At 50.3% G+C, this 15,074-nt stretch overlaps 1 protein-coding gene across 1 annotated transcript in view; it reads right to left on the reverse strand.

Moving 5' to 3' along the window:
* Positions 1–9,862, reverse strand: part of LOC129381618 (phospholipid-transporting ATPase ABCA3-like) — a 70,098-nt gene extending 60,236 nt beyond the window's left edge. The window contains exon 1 of the mRNA XM_055064629.1: positions 9,448–9,862. Coding sequence (XP_054920604.1) covers positions 9,448–9,862 — 415 coding nt within the window. The remainder of the gene's footprint in view (positions 1–9,447) is intronic.
* Positions 9,863–15,074: the final 5,212 nt, after the last annotated feature.

Consider the following 15,074-nt stretch of genomic DNA (forward strand, 5'->3'; position numbering starts at 1 on the left):
AGAGTGCTCAAAACGGTCGATGAGTGCTCTGATGTAGGCGTCACGGCGTTGCTCGTCGGCGAAATGAAGCAGCTGTGATACAGAGAATACGCAAGAAGCACTGGCAATATTAGAGGAGTCAGAGTCGTCAACAGGATAACGCGACAAGCTGTCAGCGTCTTGGTGCAGGCGGCCACTCTTGTACACCACGGAATATGAAAATTCTTGTAGCCTCAAAGCCCAGCGACCAAGCCGACCTGTAGGATCCTTTAGCGAAGAGAGCCAGCAGAGAGCATGATGGTCAGTTACTACGGAAAAAGGGCGACCGTAAAGGTAAGGACGGAACTTCGCAACCGCCCAGCAAGGCATTCTCGTTCCGTATTGGAATAGTTGCGCTCCGATGGTGTGAGGAGGCGGCTCGCATAAGCAATTACGCGATCCTGGCCACGCTGACGCTGGGCTAAGACGGCACCTATGCCATGACCGCTGGCATCTGTACGCAATTCTGTAGGGTCATCAGGGTCGAAGTGGGCGAGAATGGGTGGTGAGGAGAGAAGAGTAACGAGACGAGAGAAGGCGGCGGCTTCTGCAGTACCCCACGAGAATTGTACGCCTTTCTTCAAAAGATTAGTGAGGGGTCTAGCAATTGCCGCAACATCTTGAATAAAACGACGAAAGTACGAGCATAGCCCTACGAAACTTCGAACGTCTGCGGCTCTCTTCGGAACCGGAAACTCTCTGACAGCGCGAGTTTTGTCGGGATCAGGCTGTACTCCGGAAGCATCAACGAGATGGCCCAGAAGAGTAATTTGCCGGTGGCCAAAACGACATTTGGACGAGTTAAGTTGCAGTTTCGCCTTTCGAAATACATCAAGTATAGTTGTGAGACGTTCAAGGTGAGTGTCGAACGTTGGCGAGAAGACGATGACGTCGTCGAGGTAGCAGAGGCATGGGGACCATTTGAAACCTTGGAGCAAGGAGTCCATCATACGCTCGAAGGTGGCAGGGGCGTTGCATAATCCAAACGGCATTACTTTAAATTGGTATAGGCCGTCAGGTGTGATGAACGCGGTTTTTTCGCGGTCCATATCGTGAACAGCAATCTGCCAGTATCCCGAACGAAGATCAATAGACGAGAAATAGCTGGAACCGTGCAGGCAGTCAAGGGCGTCGTCTATACGTGGGAGCGGGTAGACGTCTTTCTTTGTAATGCCGTTCAGATGACGGTAGTCTACACAGAAGCGCCACGTGCCGTCCTTCTTCTTAACCAACACCACAGGTGACGCCCAGGGACTCGATGACGGCTCAATGATGTTTTTATCGAGCATTTTGTTGACTTCGTTTTGAATTACTCGGCGTTCTGACGCAGAAACTCGATACGGTCGTCGGTGAATAGGTGTAGCATCGCCAGTAAGAATACGAAGCTTGACCGCGAGCGTCTGGCGTAAAGGGCGATCGTCGATGTCGAAAATATCTCGGTAGGACGATAATACTTGGCAAAGCTCGTCAGCCTTCGCCGAGGACAGGTCCGTTGCAACCATTTTCTTTATATTGGGATCGGCACCCGAGGCTGGCGCGAGGGGCCTGCTAAGCTCGCGAGAATTATCAGCCGATAACGCTGCCACGTATTGGCCGTCGAGACAATCAACGGTGGCAAGGCAAATACCTTGCGGTAGAATTTGCTTTGCCAATCCAAAGTTACAGACAGGCATTCGAGTGCGGTTCCCAGTAATATTAAGTATACTGTGAGGCACTGTAACATCATACCTTATTGGAATGTCGGGCAGAGGAGTGACAAGGTACTCGCCATGAGGAACTGGTGGGAAAGACAACAGTTCAATGTAGGCTATTAACTTTGGCTGCAGGCGAAGAAAACCGGTGGGACGTAAGCGGCAGTGGGGTGCGTCAGAAGGTTCTGCGAGCATCGGCAACTCAAGGCGAAGGGTACCGGAAGAGCAGTCAATAAGTGCAGAATGTGCGGAGAGAAAATCGAGGCCGAGAATGAGGTCGTGGGGGCAATGAGCAATTACGGTGAAGAGGACAGGAGTGTGGCGGCCGGCGATGCTGACGCGTGCTGTACACATGCCGATGATAGGCACAGTACCGCCATCCGCAACGCGTACGACGCGGGCCGACGCTGGTGTGAGGAGCTTTTTGAGTCGTCGTCGGAAGGCAGCACTCATAATTGAAAGATGTGCTCCTGTATCGATGAGTGCCGTGACAGGATGGCCGTCAACGTCAATGTCAAGAAGGTTTTGGTTCGTGGGTAACGTGAGCAGAGGATTTGAGGGCAGGGTCGATAATGCAGCTTCCCCTCCAGAAGCTGCAGTGCCTAGTTTTCCGGCTGCATCCGGGAGGCGATAGGCGGCGAAGAGAAGCGACGGGGTTGGGGCGAACGAGACTGATGGCGTCGAGATGAGGGCGAGCGGCTGTACCGAAGGTTCGGAGCAGGAGCATCAGCGGCAGTGGATTCATGGCGGCTGGTATAGGGAACGGAAGGTCCAACGGTGCGGGAATAAGCGGCGGTGTATGTCCGAGGAGTTGGTGGCCATCGGTTGCGGCAGTGACGAGCGACGTGGCCGATGCGACAGCAGTGGAAGCAGATCGGCCGGTCATCAGGGGTACGTCAATCGGACGGGTTGCGGCGAGATGGGTCGAAAAAAGACTGCCGAGGACGAGGAGGGCTGCTAGAGAACCGGGAAACGTTGGGTTGAGACGTGGAACACACAGAGTTCAGACCCATGTTCTGAAATTCCTGTCGGACGACGGCCTGGATCATCGCAATGGTGGTTGTTGGCGGATCGGGAGGCGTCTTGGAGAAAGCTGGCGAACAGGTGGCCTCGAGTTTGCGGCGAACAATACTGGTGACGTCGTCAGAGGTGGTGGTCTGACGTGGTCGACCCTCACATATCGACGTAGCAGCAGTGTTGGGTAGCCGTGTGATGTGGTGTGTAATACGGCGGCTCTTAGCTTGCTCAAGGCGACGGCATTCTTTGATGATGGCGTCGATAGTCGAGACGTTGCCGAAAACAAGCAAATTGAAAGCGTCGTCGGCGATGCCTTTTAGAATATGTGACACTTTATCGGCTTCGGACATACCATCGTCAGCTTTGCGGCATAGAGCTAAGACGTCGAAGATGTAGGAAACGTACGGCTCCGTAGATGACTGTACACGAGACGCAAGAGCCTTTCTCGCGGCAGCCTTGCGCCCAATGGGGTCGCCGAACAGTTCCCGTAGCTTCTCTTTGAAATTATCCCAACTGGTTATCTCGTCGTCATGCGTTTGGTGCCACACGCGTGGGGTGCCGCCGAGATAAAAGATGACATTGGCGAGCATAATCGTTGGGTCCCACCTGTTATTAGCACTGGCGTGTTCATAAAGTTTGATCCAGTCGTCAACATCCTGGCCCTCCAGGCCAGAGAACACACCGGGGTCGCGATGTGGGGCGACCGTGACGATTGGAGCAGTGGGACATGCCGAAGTCGTTGCAGTGGTGGGCGCGTCACCGGGAGGCATGGTGGCAAGCTCCGTGTGCCGACCAGTTCTGAGTTCCGTGGTGAGGACGGGGATCGCTGACCTCCACCAGAATGTTGCGTGTGGAAAGACACAGACAGAAGAGGCTATTTACAGGCTATTTACACTGGAGCCAGGCAGCCAGGCTGACACTCGCTCGCGCCAAGCGCACCGACCAACTTCGTCGTCGTTCTCGCGGCGGCTCATTTCTTGAGCATCGCTTGAGCATATCGTAATAATATCTTAGGCAATGCCTGATAGCTCCTCAAAGATGCCTGCTAAGCTAGCCTCATTCGAGAGCGTTCGTGTGTTAAATGTTGCCAGCTTCAGTTTCCAGTGGCAGCCTGTCTGAATCAAAATTCTTAGCACTCTCTGTCCCTGGTAGGTCGGATTATCGCCTTGGTGAGGTGCTCCACAGCCACTGCAGATTTATTGCCACGGGTTAATTGCAAGAGTCTCGAGTAAGGCGGCGTACGGATACTGCGAAAGGGAGAGCAATTCCTGTTGTGGTGATGTGCACACTCAATCGTTGGAGGCGGAATCCGCCATTCGCTGAGTGCATGCGAGACAGTAACACAATACTACGCAGCAACGTATTGGATTTAACACCTTGGGAATGTAAATCTGTGTCCTTGCTTTATTCCAAGTCATTTCTGTCACAGTGATATGTAAATTAGCGTTTAAGTTTGTAGCGACCTTCCTTGCGCGGCACCACGAAACCGGAGAGCACGCGGCCGCATGAGAAGAAAATAAAGATGGCGTCTGGTCGTGACACGGGAAGCCCCGGCTCGAGGTTCTTTTCCTGCATCGATTCGGGTCACCTGTCGTTCGCCTTCGCTCCTGAAGCATAAACCTACAAGTGGTGACTTAGGACGAACACAATGACTGACCTGCCCGAACCCTCCACGAAACAGGATTCACGTCTACAGGACGTCCCGTCACTGTAGCTTCGCCTCCCACTATTCTGGCTCCAGAAGCCGCATGTTTGGTTTCTCTAGATAGAGACATAAGTGTGCCTCTACCGCATCACCTTGGAAATGACGAGCTACCACCACGCCACCCCGGTTTTTCCTTCTGACGTTGACAGCGACCTCTCGGATGTTCTCAGCGTCCCCACGGGCGCTGCGCCATATCAGCACCTCAAGAACAAGGTGCTGGAAGATTGATGCCATCGGAACGCACCTACATCCAGCACCGTCTTACCGAGGAGGACATTGGCGACCGGCGCCCTTCCTAACTGCTGCACCCGATGCGACACCAACTCGGGGAGCGCCACGGCCCCAACCAGTCCGCGTCGCTTCGAGAACTTTTCCTCCAGCGTCTTTCCCGGCCCATCCACCTCGTCCTCGTGGCGGCCGGCGATGTCACCCTCGACCGCCTGGCGGAGCTTGCCGATCGGCTTTATGAGGCGACCTCCCTGTCCGTCACTGCTGTCTTACCGCCTAGACCCGGCGATTTTGCGCCTTGACGCCCTCATCGATGAGCTCGCCGCCTCAATCGCCGCACTCCGGAGGCCCTCACTGGAGAACCGTTCGGCTCGTCTCGGTCACCGTGCACTTCAGCGCACTCGTCAAGCTCGGAGTCCCAGCTTGACGAGGTGTTTCTGACACTGAGCCACGAAGGGCACACCTCCCTGTTCGTGGCTGAGAAACGCCCGCTGAGATCAACTGACGGTGGCGTATGGTCTCACTTGTTGTCGCAGCCGCCTTTTTATAGTAACAGACAAGTTTGCTCGCGCCCGATTCGTTATAGGCGTAGACGCTTCCCCTGACTAAGGCTGATCATTGCAGGCCATCGGGCAGTTGCTTCGTGTTACCAACGCCTCGTGTATAGCAGCGTACGGACTCCGATCTCTCACCCTCGACTTCAGCCTTCGCCGCACTTTTCGAAGGGTCTTCGTCATTTTAGGCGTAGTTCACCCGATCATCGGCTGGGACTTGCTCTCATACTTCGATTTGGACGTCAGCGTGCGGCGTCGTCCCCTCCGAGATGGTCTGACTCGTCTCTACATCTCTGGATTCCTGTCCGACCTTCCTCCCATGGGCTTCCGCACGCTGATGCTTTCTCTCAGTTCGAAGAAGTCTTGGCGGATTTTGCGGAGTTGGCAAAGCGAACCAACCTCATTGAACCACCTAAGCATACAGTGACAGACCACATCATCATCCGTAGTCCACCAGCAGCTGCTCGACACCGACCCTTGTTTGAGGACCGTCTAGTTATCGCCAGACGGGAGTTCGACCACATGCTACAGCTCGGCAACATACGCCTGTCGTCCAGTGCTTGGACTTCTTCGTTACTGCTGCATTTAGTGCCCAAGGGTGACCCTGGTGATTGGCCTCCCTGTGGAGACTACCGAGTGTTGAACGCCAAGACTGTCCTCGACAGCTTTCCGCTGCCTCACATCCGGGACCTTACATCGCGCCTCAGCGGCTGCGCCATCTTTAGCACAGTGTTGTTAAGGCGTACCACCAAATTCCCATCGAATCCAACGACATGCACAAGACTACCATCACGATGCCCTTTGGTTTGTTTGAGTACGTGCGGATGCCGTTTGGACTTCGCAATACGGCTCAAACCTTCCAGCGGTTCATCGCTGAGGTCATGCGGGGCCTTCCTACTGTGTTCGCGTACCTTGATGATGTACTCATCGCCAGCCCTACGCCTGTAAATCATTAGTGCTATCTACGTGCCTTGTTCCAGCATCTACAGCGACCCCGCTTGGTTGAGAATTCGTTCAAGTGAGTTTTCGGCGCGTTTAAGCTCGAGTTTTTGGGGCATCACCTATCATACGAGGGTATACGCCCTCGCCCATCCCATGTGAAAAACATCCAGGGTTATTCCCAGCGTACAACACTGCGCCAGTTACGCCAATACCTCGGGTTTGTGAACTTTGCAAGGCGCGTTATGCCGCACTGTGCAGAGCTGCTTCACCCGCTCACCGATCTCTTTCTGTGAAACATCGCCTCGTCCTGTTCCACTTCTTGGTCATGACAAGCCCAGGGCGCCTTTACTGCTGCCAAGCAAGGAGTCGCGAACGGCGAGCTTCTCATCCATCCGCAACACCCCATCTCGCATGATAGCGGATGCCTCCAGCGTGCCCGTCGGTGCCGTCTGGATTAGGTGGATTAAGTCCGAGTAGATAGCTCTGTCTTTTTACTCTCGGAAGCTACGACCTCCTGAGACACGCTACAGCGTTTTCGGCGGAGAGCTACTGGTCATCTACACTGCGATATAGCACTTTCGGCATTTTCTGGAAGGATGCCAGCTTCACGGGCTGACCAATCATAAGCCACTGGCGTATGTTTTTCGCACCAACTCATCAATGTACATGCCACGCGAACTTCGCCATTTCGCCATTACCGAATTTACCACTGCCCTCCGTCACGTGAATGGTGCCTACAACACTGCCGCTGATGTCCTTTCTCGTATAGCTGCGGTTGATTCTCTATTTCCAACCATCAACAGGGTCGAATTCTCTTCCACACAGCAGAATGACAGAGAGCTCGCTGCTTTTCGGGTGAACCCCCTTTTTCTCCTACTACGGCTTGTGCTTCAGCTATCCTCGCTTGAACCCTTGTGGTGCGATGTCTCAGCAGACCTTCCCCGCCCTTTGATTCCGGCTTCACTACGTAGCACCATTTCCCGCTTTCTATACGACATAAGTCACCCAGGTTTTCGGGCTACTCAGCGCCTTCTCACCCAGCGCTATGCCTGGCCCAGAATTAACGCTGATCGGCGAGCTTGGACGCGCAAGCATATTCAGTGTGAGACGACAGAGGTTTCCAATCATACCAAGAATCCTTCCCAAGCGTCCTTTACTACCAGCTGTTGTCTCAACCATGTTCATCTAGACATCGTGCGCCCTTTACCACGTGCCTTCAAGGCTATCGTTATATACTTGCCATGGTCGACCGTTTCACACGATGGCCGCAGACTGTTTCCATTCGTGACATCACGGTTGAGGATGACGGCCGCGCTTTGATTTCTGTGAGGGTACCTCGCTGTGGTTCTCCTGGCACCGTGACAACAGATCGTGGAGGCCAGTTTGAGTCTTCCCTTTTTGCTTGCACTAATCGCATTCTCAGCACCAGACATTGCCGTATCACTGCGTATCACCCGTGTGCCAACGGCACGGTGGAACGCCTTCACCGCCAACTGAAGGCCACCCTGGCTACCCACCTCAATTGCGCCAACTGGATTGACACCTTGCCTCTTGTGCTCGTGGGTTTACAGGCCCTCCTCCGGGCAAACCTACAGTGCTCAGCAGCAGAGCTGGTGGTGTATGCTAGTTCTCTGCGCCTCTCCAGACACTTCTTCCCATCAACGCAGCTACCAGCCGAGCAACAAACATTCCTACAACGCCTCCTGGACTGTGTTAAAGACCTCCGGCCTACTGCGGCTCGTCCTTCCCACCACAATGCAATCTTCGTGCACACCAGACCTGGCCACTTCAGCACACGTTTTCGTGTGCCGCGACCACCGCTAACACCGGCCTTCGACGGACCATTCTGCGTCGTCTACCGCACCCCGAAAACCGCCAGTCTACTAAAGAACAGTCGTGAAGAGACAGTTAGCTTAGGCCGCCTTAAGACGACTTACGGGGAAATTGCGATGAAATGCTTCGCATCACCCCCTGACCTCGCGCTAGAGTGCCATAGCCGGCCCTCAATCTGGTTTCGACTTCCAGTCTAGGCGGGGGGCCCTGTAGCACCCTCCCTTGAGCGGCGCCTTGAACCCCAATAGCGCGTGTCCGCATGAGAAGAAAGTGAAGATGGCGCCTGGTCGTGGTACACGAAGCAGTTCTTATTCAGCATTGATTCGGGTCTGCTGTCTTTTTCTTTCGCTTCTGAGGCATACGCCTACATTTTTATCAGGGGATATCAGCGCCGCCATTAGTTAGGAAGCAGGGATGCAAAATACAGCTTATGCACATGGAATGGCCGAACCTGTGATTTCGCCGAGTCCTGACTGAGCAAAGCCAGTTAACGTAAGATATCCTCAGAAAGGCCTAACAATATTTTACATGATAGAAATTTGCAATGACTTGTTCATCTCTATTTTTCGCTCTAGGAGGGCAAATCCATAGAGAAAGCTAATAAATCTTCTTTCAGAACTTAATTAGCACACTAATTAAAATTGTACTTGGTTCGCAGAATACTTCATAGTGAAATGCTCGCCTCAGTGTACGCAAAGGCTGTGCTTATTGGTTCGACTTCGTGCGACTCAACCGAGAAGGGCAATTTCTACCACCCTATGGCCGCGTCAGTTCTGGCGCACGTGGGAGCAGCAGCGTTTGCCAGAGCGTAGCAAACTCAAATATGAACTTAGGAGAACATTTGCCATTTTTAACTTAGGCGAACAGTTGGACTTCTAAGAAGCGTGCTTGTCGGCATGCAGAGCTGTTTTGGACGTGGATGGCGCAACCGTTTCGGACGAGCAGCGCGTACTTGCTACAACACCTGTATCATTGCTACTGGCTTAGCGTTTGGGGGCGGTATTGTCCGGTGATCACTTCCCCAGTTTGTGCGAGTTTCGTCAGATTTTGCGAGACTCGGCACTGGGCGCGTCGGTGTATGTGGTCTACAGCGCTCCCGGCGCCCGTGCGAAGGCGACGAGCTCGACACCGTGCCAGAAACGCTGTACGCCGTACACGTGGATGTTTACGGTGCCGAGGCTCGTGAAATCTTGTCGAAGTGAAACCATCTTTGAATGGGATCGCCCGAGAATACTGCCCTACCTTTCCGACTTTCAAAGTCGAATGGCAAGGAATGATACTGAGCGTGGAAATAATGAGATACGTTGCTTATTGCGGGTGTTAAATGTTAGAGCTATAGAGAAGCGATAATGGTGGGCACTCAGTGCACGAGTGGAAGTGACCTCTTTCTGCGTAATCGCCATACGATGCGCGCGCGACACCGAGGCCTCGAAAGAGTCCGCCGAATGGCCGCACCTACCGGTTGTGCTCAGCGAGCAGGAGCTGAAACCGCAATGGATGATGCACCACGAAAGGCTGTAGTGGACGTGGTAGATGAAGTCGAAGACAAAGTGGGCGAAGACGTAGTCGACGCCCGAGAGGCCCGTCATGAGCTGCACGTCTCGGGCTCCGCTTAGCCGCTCGGTCAGCGGAAATACGCAGTATACGGAGAAGGCAGACGTATAGGTCAATGACAGACCCGCCACCCAGTCGTCCAAAGATGAAATGTTTAAAAGTGTGACGTCCAATGCATCCGGATTTTCACGGCTTTCCATGTAAGCGACGGTGACGTTGATCTGCGCCGCCGGCTGAGCCGTCAGTGCTCGCAGCCAAGCCGTGTACACCAGGTTGACAGTGATGGGAAGCGTGATGGCGCTCGTCGGGTTGGGCACCATGCAGATGCTGCGGACACACGAGTTCAGATTACGTCGTCATGCCTTCTCGAAAATGAACCGCGCAGCGATTCAAGGGCACAAACATTAGTACTCGGTCACTCAGCTACTTCACGGGCTATACAATTACAGTTGATGAAACGAAACTTGGAAGCTAAATGTAGTTACTCTCAGTTTTCATGCTACCAACACGGCGAGCCGGTATGTTCTAGGACTTTCCCCAACTGAATTTTTGGGGAAAAAAGGTTAGTGTTTCACTCTACTTCTCTAAACCTGTCACACTGACCGCATGGTAACCTAATCTGATAACACACAAAAGAAACGAAAATAAACATGATGCACCAAGATTGTCTCAATCGTGTACATTTACTGTGTACTATGTTGGGCGGCCATAAAGAAAAAAAGATTCAGCTTAAGCCTTTGGCCGAGCAGCAGCGAACATAAGCTCTACATTTACTCGATACGAGTAAGATTTGCTTAGACCAGGATAGACTGAGAGTTCGGTACAGGAAAAACGATTAAAGTGGCAGCTTGCTGGTCTAAACAACCCTTTTTTCACCTAATATCACATAATCTAGCAGTATCTTATGTCCTTATTTAAACCTTTATTATCTTCAATGCCATATTATTATATTACAATATTTTTTACTGCACCCATCCCACATTCTAACCAAGAACCGTTCAACTACTTTCTTCTTCTCCAGTAGTGGGTGAGCGCAATTACTTAAGGAAAAAGCAGGAAAGCAAGAAAAAGAATTGTAGTATTCACTGCTGGGGAATATTGCTGTCGTGAAGAATGATTTCACCAATGCAGGAATAGCTTATAACAGCTGCCATTCTTTTATTTTGCTGCTTCTTTAGGGGGGAAGCAGAGAATCTGTGCAACTCAATATGGTGTCTAGCGTATTATTGTTGCAGGTCGTACACAAAATGTCACGCAGAATTTCTTCTGTAGGTACGGCTCCCGATTGTACGTCGTACGTCTACGAAATTACATTACTCATGCACTTGCATTGATGCCTAGTAGAGAATAGCGCGTTTCTGATAAGCACCTGGTCTTTTCAAATCCAGCTTTAGGGATTTGACAAGCGGTGTGCCTTTAACGGCCGACCTTTTCATCCAACAGTCAAGTGAACGACATTTTACCCAGTAATTGGCGAGTGCTTCATGACTTCCAGGAAGGATACTCACGATCTACGAAACGCACAATCGACGCTGACTCAACATGAGCCCAGGTACACAAGTCAGCCGTCGAAATCCCCGGCACCCTTCCAAAACCTTTCAAGCGGTGCGCGGCAGAGTGCAGCACAGGTAAATGAAAAAGGCGAATTGATTGAGCACCGTCATGCGGTATTTTTCCCGCGCTTTACTTTTTCCTGTCCGCGTCTCGGCCAACTCGCCACTATGACAGTTGGGCGTCGAGATGCTGCAGCGAGGCATTTGCAAGTGTTTTGATAGGCTTTAGCTAAGTTTAGTACCTTCCCGCGCCATTGAAGAACTCCGTTCTTGTTTTGTTTTATGTTAGGAATTGCTTTTAAGGGTACTCAAGGTGCAAAAGTGCACCTACAGAGCTTTTTTATTTGTTCACCGGGTGCGGAGTTCAGGTATGGGTAAGCTTATGCACGGGTGCTACTCTGAGTGCTCGTTCAGACTTTTTTCCTGATTGCGCTATATTGAACAAGTGTATGAAGCTATGGAATGTGTAGGCTGTGTGCTGTTATATATCGTGCTAAAAATGTATATTATTGTGCAACTTAGAGTGCGTTGCTTTGACGGTTCCATGCTTTTCTGAAGCGCTGTAAATAAATTTCGCAAGAGGGAGAACCAATTAACCCTTTTCACACTCGCGTTGCAGCGCAAAAGGCAACACTGGTAAAGTGCTCATTGATGGAAACCATTTCCATATGTATCTTTCGTCTTTGAAAACGCTTTGTTTACAAATGAGGTAAAGGTAGGTTCCACTGTTATGTTTGCCCTTGAGAGGCAGCGGAACCAGTCACTTTGTCATAGAGGTGTGCGACGACTTTCACTTCATGCAGGGATGAGAGCGTCATGACGAAACGAGGAGAATCTTTTAGATGGTCCGCGCTGATTGCGCACAACTCTACATGGAGCTCGCATTATTCAGGCAAATATGTCACGTGCCTTGCCTTCATCGCGGTTCTGTCATGATTAAATTGTAAAGCTACACAAGATAGACACACGGCAGCCGATGGGGTACCCGCAGGTACGCACCTACGCCCTGGCAAGCAGCGCAAACCCGTCGAATTGTTGAATCAGTAGGTGCTACATTCTGCTACACGCACGCAAACACATCGATTTCCCCGTGCACCGGCGAAACCTGGATTTCATTGCAGCCCTTTTACGCCATGCAGAATGGCGTAATGGGGATTTGGAGCCGGCACGCTTGCCGACATGCAGCTCACGCCACTGTTGTTTCTGTAGGTTTTCGGTGCTCCATGAACGGTGCTCGCATATATCGGCCGATTGGTGGGCGTGCGGTTAATCTGTGCTACCCCGAGCAATCTTCTGACCCATCGTGGCACATGTCGACAATCGACGCAAGCTCATCGCTGTACGAAGAAGGCCGCAAGGCTCACGGCGGCGGTTTCGTCGACTATGACGTCGATGGCAGGCTCGTCGAGCGTTGTGAGCCACGTGAACCGGCACTGGCCTATATAGCTGCGTGGCACCTTGACTGCGTGGGTTTTAGAGCCGGCACGCTTGCCGTCATGCAGCTCACGCCAGAGTTGTTTCTGCAGGTTAGCACTGTTCACCTAATGGACACTTCTAAAGCAGTTATGGCGTTGCCGGCTCCTCCCATGAGTGTGGCGTGTACAACGCGAGTACCGTGCGCTAGACGTGATAGACGTTTTCCTTTAGTTGTGAACCGAGTTTTATGGCTCCTTTTGATCTTTCTTCTTTCCGGCGACATTGAGCTCAACCCTGGGCCTTCGATAAAGGCGAAATGGATTTCTTGAAAAAACTACAGGATACTATTATGAATGAGTTAGAAAACATTGATGCCAGGATAACTAGTCATGATGCCAAAATAGCTGCAATGGACGGCAAGCTTGACAGAACCAAAGACCAGATAGGTAACGTTATGAAGCTAGTACAAGAACAAGCAACTGTAATTAGGGATCTCAGTCATCAAGTAAGAAATCTGCAAAAGAAAACTGTAGAGCTCGAAAACAGGAGCAGTAGGTTGAACCTGGTGTTTTACGGGATAGATGAGAATGATCGGTCCAAAACGTGGGAACAAGCTGACGCCTTGGTTAAAGGTATCTGCACTACTAATTTGGGAATCAAACTGCAGTTGGTTCAAAGGGCACATCGGGTTGGTCGCTTTTATGAACGGAAGAAAAGACCTATAATTGTACATTTTTCATCTGATAAAGAAAAAATAGCCGCTTTGAAAAATGCAAGCAAGTTCAAGGGCTCCTTTGACAGTGTAGAACAGGACTTTTCATTTGAAACTCGAGTAATGCGAAAGAAACTTCGGGAATATGGAAAAGTAAAGAAGACGGATAAGAAAAACTAGGTTATATTAAAGGCCGATAAACTAATCATAAATGCCACAGCGTTTACGTGGGACGATGAGAAGGAAGAAGCTGTTGCCCAGTGAAAACGGTGACGTACAAATGATATTTGCTTTGTTTATCGTGATTAATTATTGCGGTGGTAAATTGCCAAGTATAATCCACAAGATAGATGAGTTTGCTGAATTGGTTGAGTTATTAAAGGCAGATATAGTGTTTGGTACTGAATCATCGCTTAACCCCTCCATCACTGATAGCGAGGTGTTCCCCTGCAACTATACTGCTTATCGCAACGACAGGCCGGGTCACGGCGGTGGTGTTTTTCTATTAGTTCATTCGTCCCTTTCGCCTTTGATGAACATCGGTCATGACTCGGTCGAGTCGGTTTGGTGCACACTTGCACTGGCTAATAATCTTTCTTTTGTCACTGGAGAGTTTTATCGGTCACCAAGCACGGATTTCAGTGTTTCGTAAATGCTCTACGATATCGATTCGGAGGCATCTGGCTAAATAATATTGCTTGCGGGTGATTTTAATTTGCCCGACCTAAAGTGGGAAAACGGCACATGCGAATTAATGAATGCAAACCATACTAATGTAGAAATGAGGAACCTAATTGATAGTTCTGGCTTTTTTCTGTATGTCCTCCTACCCACTTGAATTACCAGTACCCTAGATCTTTTCCTTTGTAATTCGCCAAATTTAGTTGGTAATGTTGATATCACTCCCGGTATTAGTGATTATCGGGTTGTGGCTGCAGGGATTAAAACGAAAGTACAGCGCATAAAAAGGTGCATCAGTAGAATAGTTTTCTTCTTTGAAAAGGGCGATTATTCATCAATTTGTGATGAACTTCTTGCTTTTCTTCCTGTTTTTGAATGCTTTGCGGGGGAACACGAAGTAGAATTTTTGCGGAGCACATTTAAAAAAAGAAAAGCTGTTTGACCTTACAGAGAAGTTCATACCAAGTATTGAATCCGCTAGACAGCGAAAGCGTAAAAAACCATGGATCACCTTTCGGTATTGAGGTTAGTTAAAAAACGAAGGCATGTGTTTCAAGGATATAAAAGAAGAAAAACACACGCGTGCTTTAAAATGCTGCAAGAATTAACACGCGAATACAAAGGCCTGTTGAAAAAAGCAAAAGACGGCTATCTTAAACGATTAAATCACAAAATGAAAACAAATCCTAAACCGTTCAGGAAATATCTGAAGGGATGTGGGTCTGATCCTGTTGGAATAAATGAGATTATTTACAATGAACTCACTCTTTCTGACGATGCAGAAAAAGCGACATGCCTAAACAGATACTTTTAATCAGTCTTTCTCCCTCAATCTGCATGCAGCCCAGAAACATCCAATAGCAACATTCCTCTTATGAAACCAATCGAATTCAGCGTTAGCGGCATTGAATCTCTGCTAAAGAACCTTGGTGAAAGTAAGGCTATCAGTCCTGACGGTATCTCTGCAAGAATTTTAAAGCAGTGTGCTCACGCCATCTCACTTTACCTTTATTTAATTTTTCACAAGTCATTAACTACTGGCCAGATGTCACAGGGCTGGAAACTTGCGAATGTAGTCCCAATTCATAAAGGGGGCTCTAAAAAAGAATTGACTAATTAAAGACCTATCTCAGTTATTTCGATTTCGTGCTAGATCATGGAACACAATAT

This window comes from Dermacentor andersoni, chromosome 11 (genome assembly GCF_023375885.2).
Source record: "Dermacentor andersoni chromosome 11, qqDerAnde1_hic_scaffold, whole genome shotgun sequence".
Classification (NCBI taxonomy): domain Eukaryota; kingdom Metazoa; phylum Arthropoda; class Arachnida; order Ixodida; family Ixodidae; genus Dermacentor; species Dermacentor andersoni.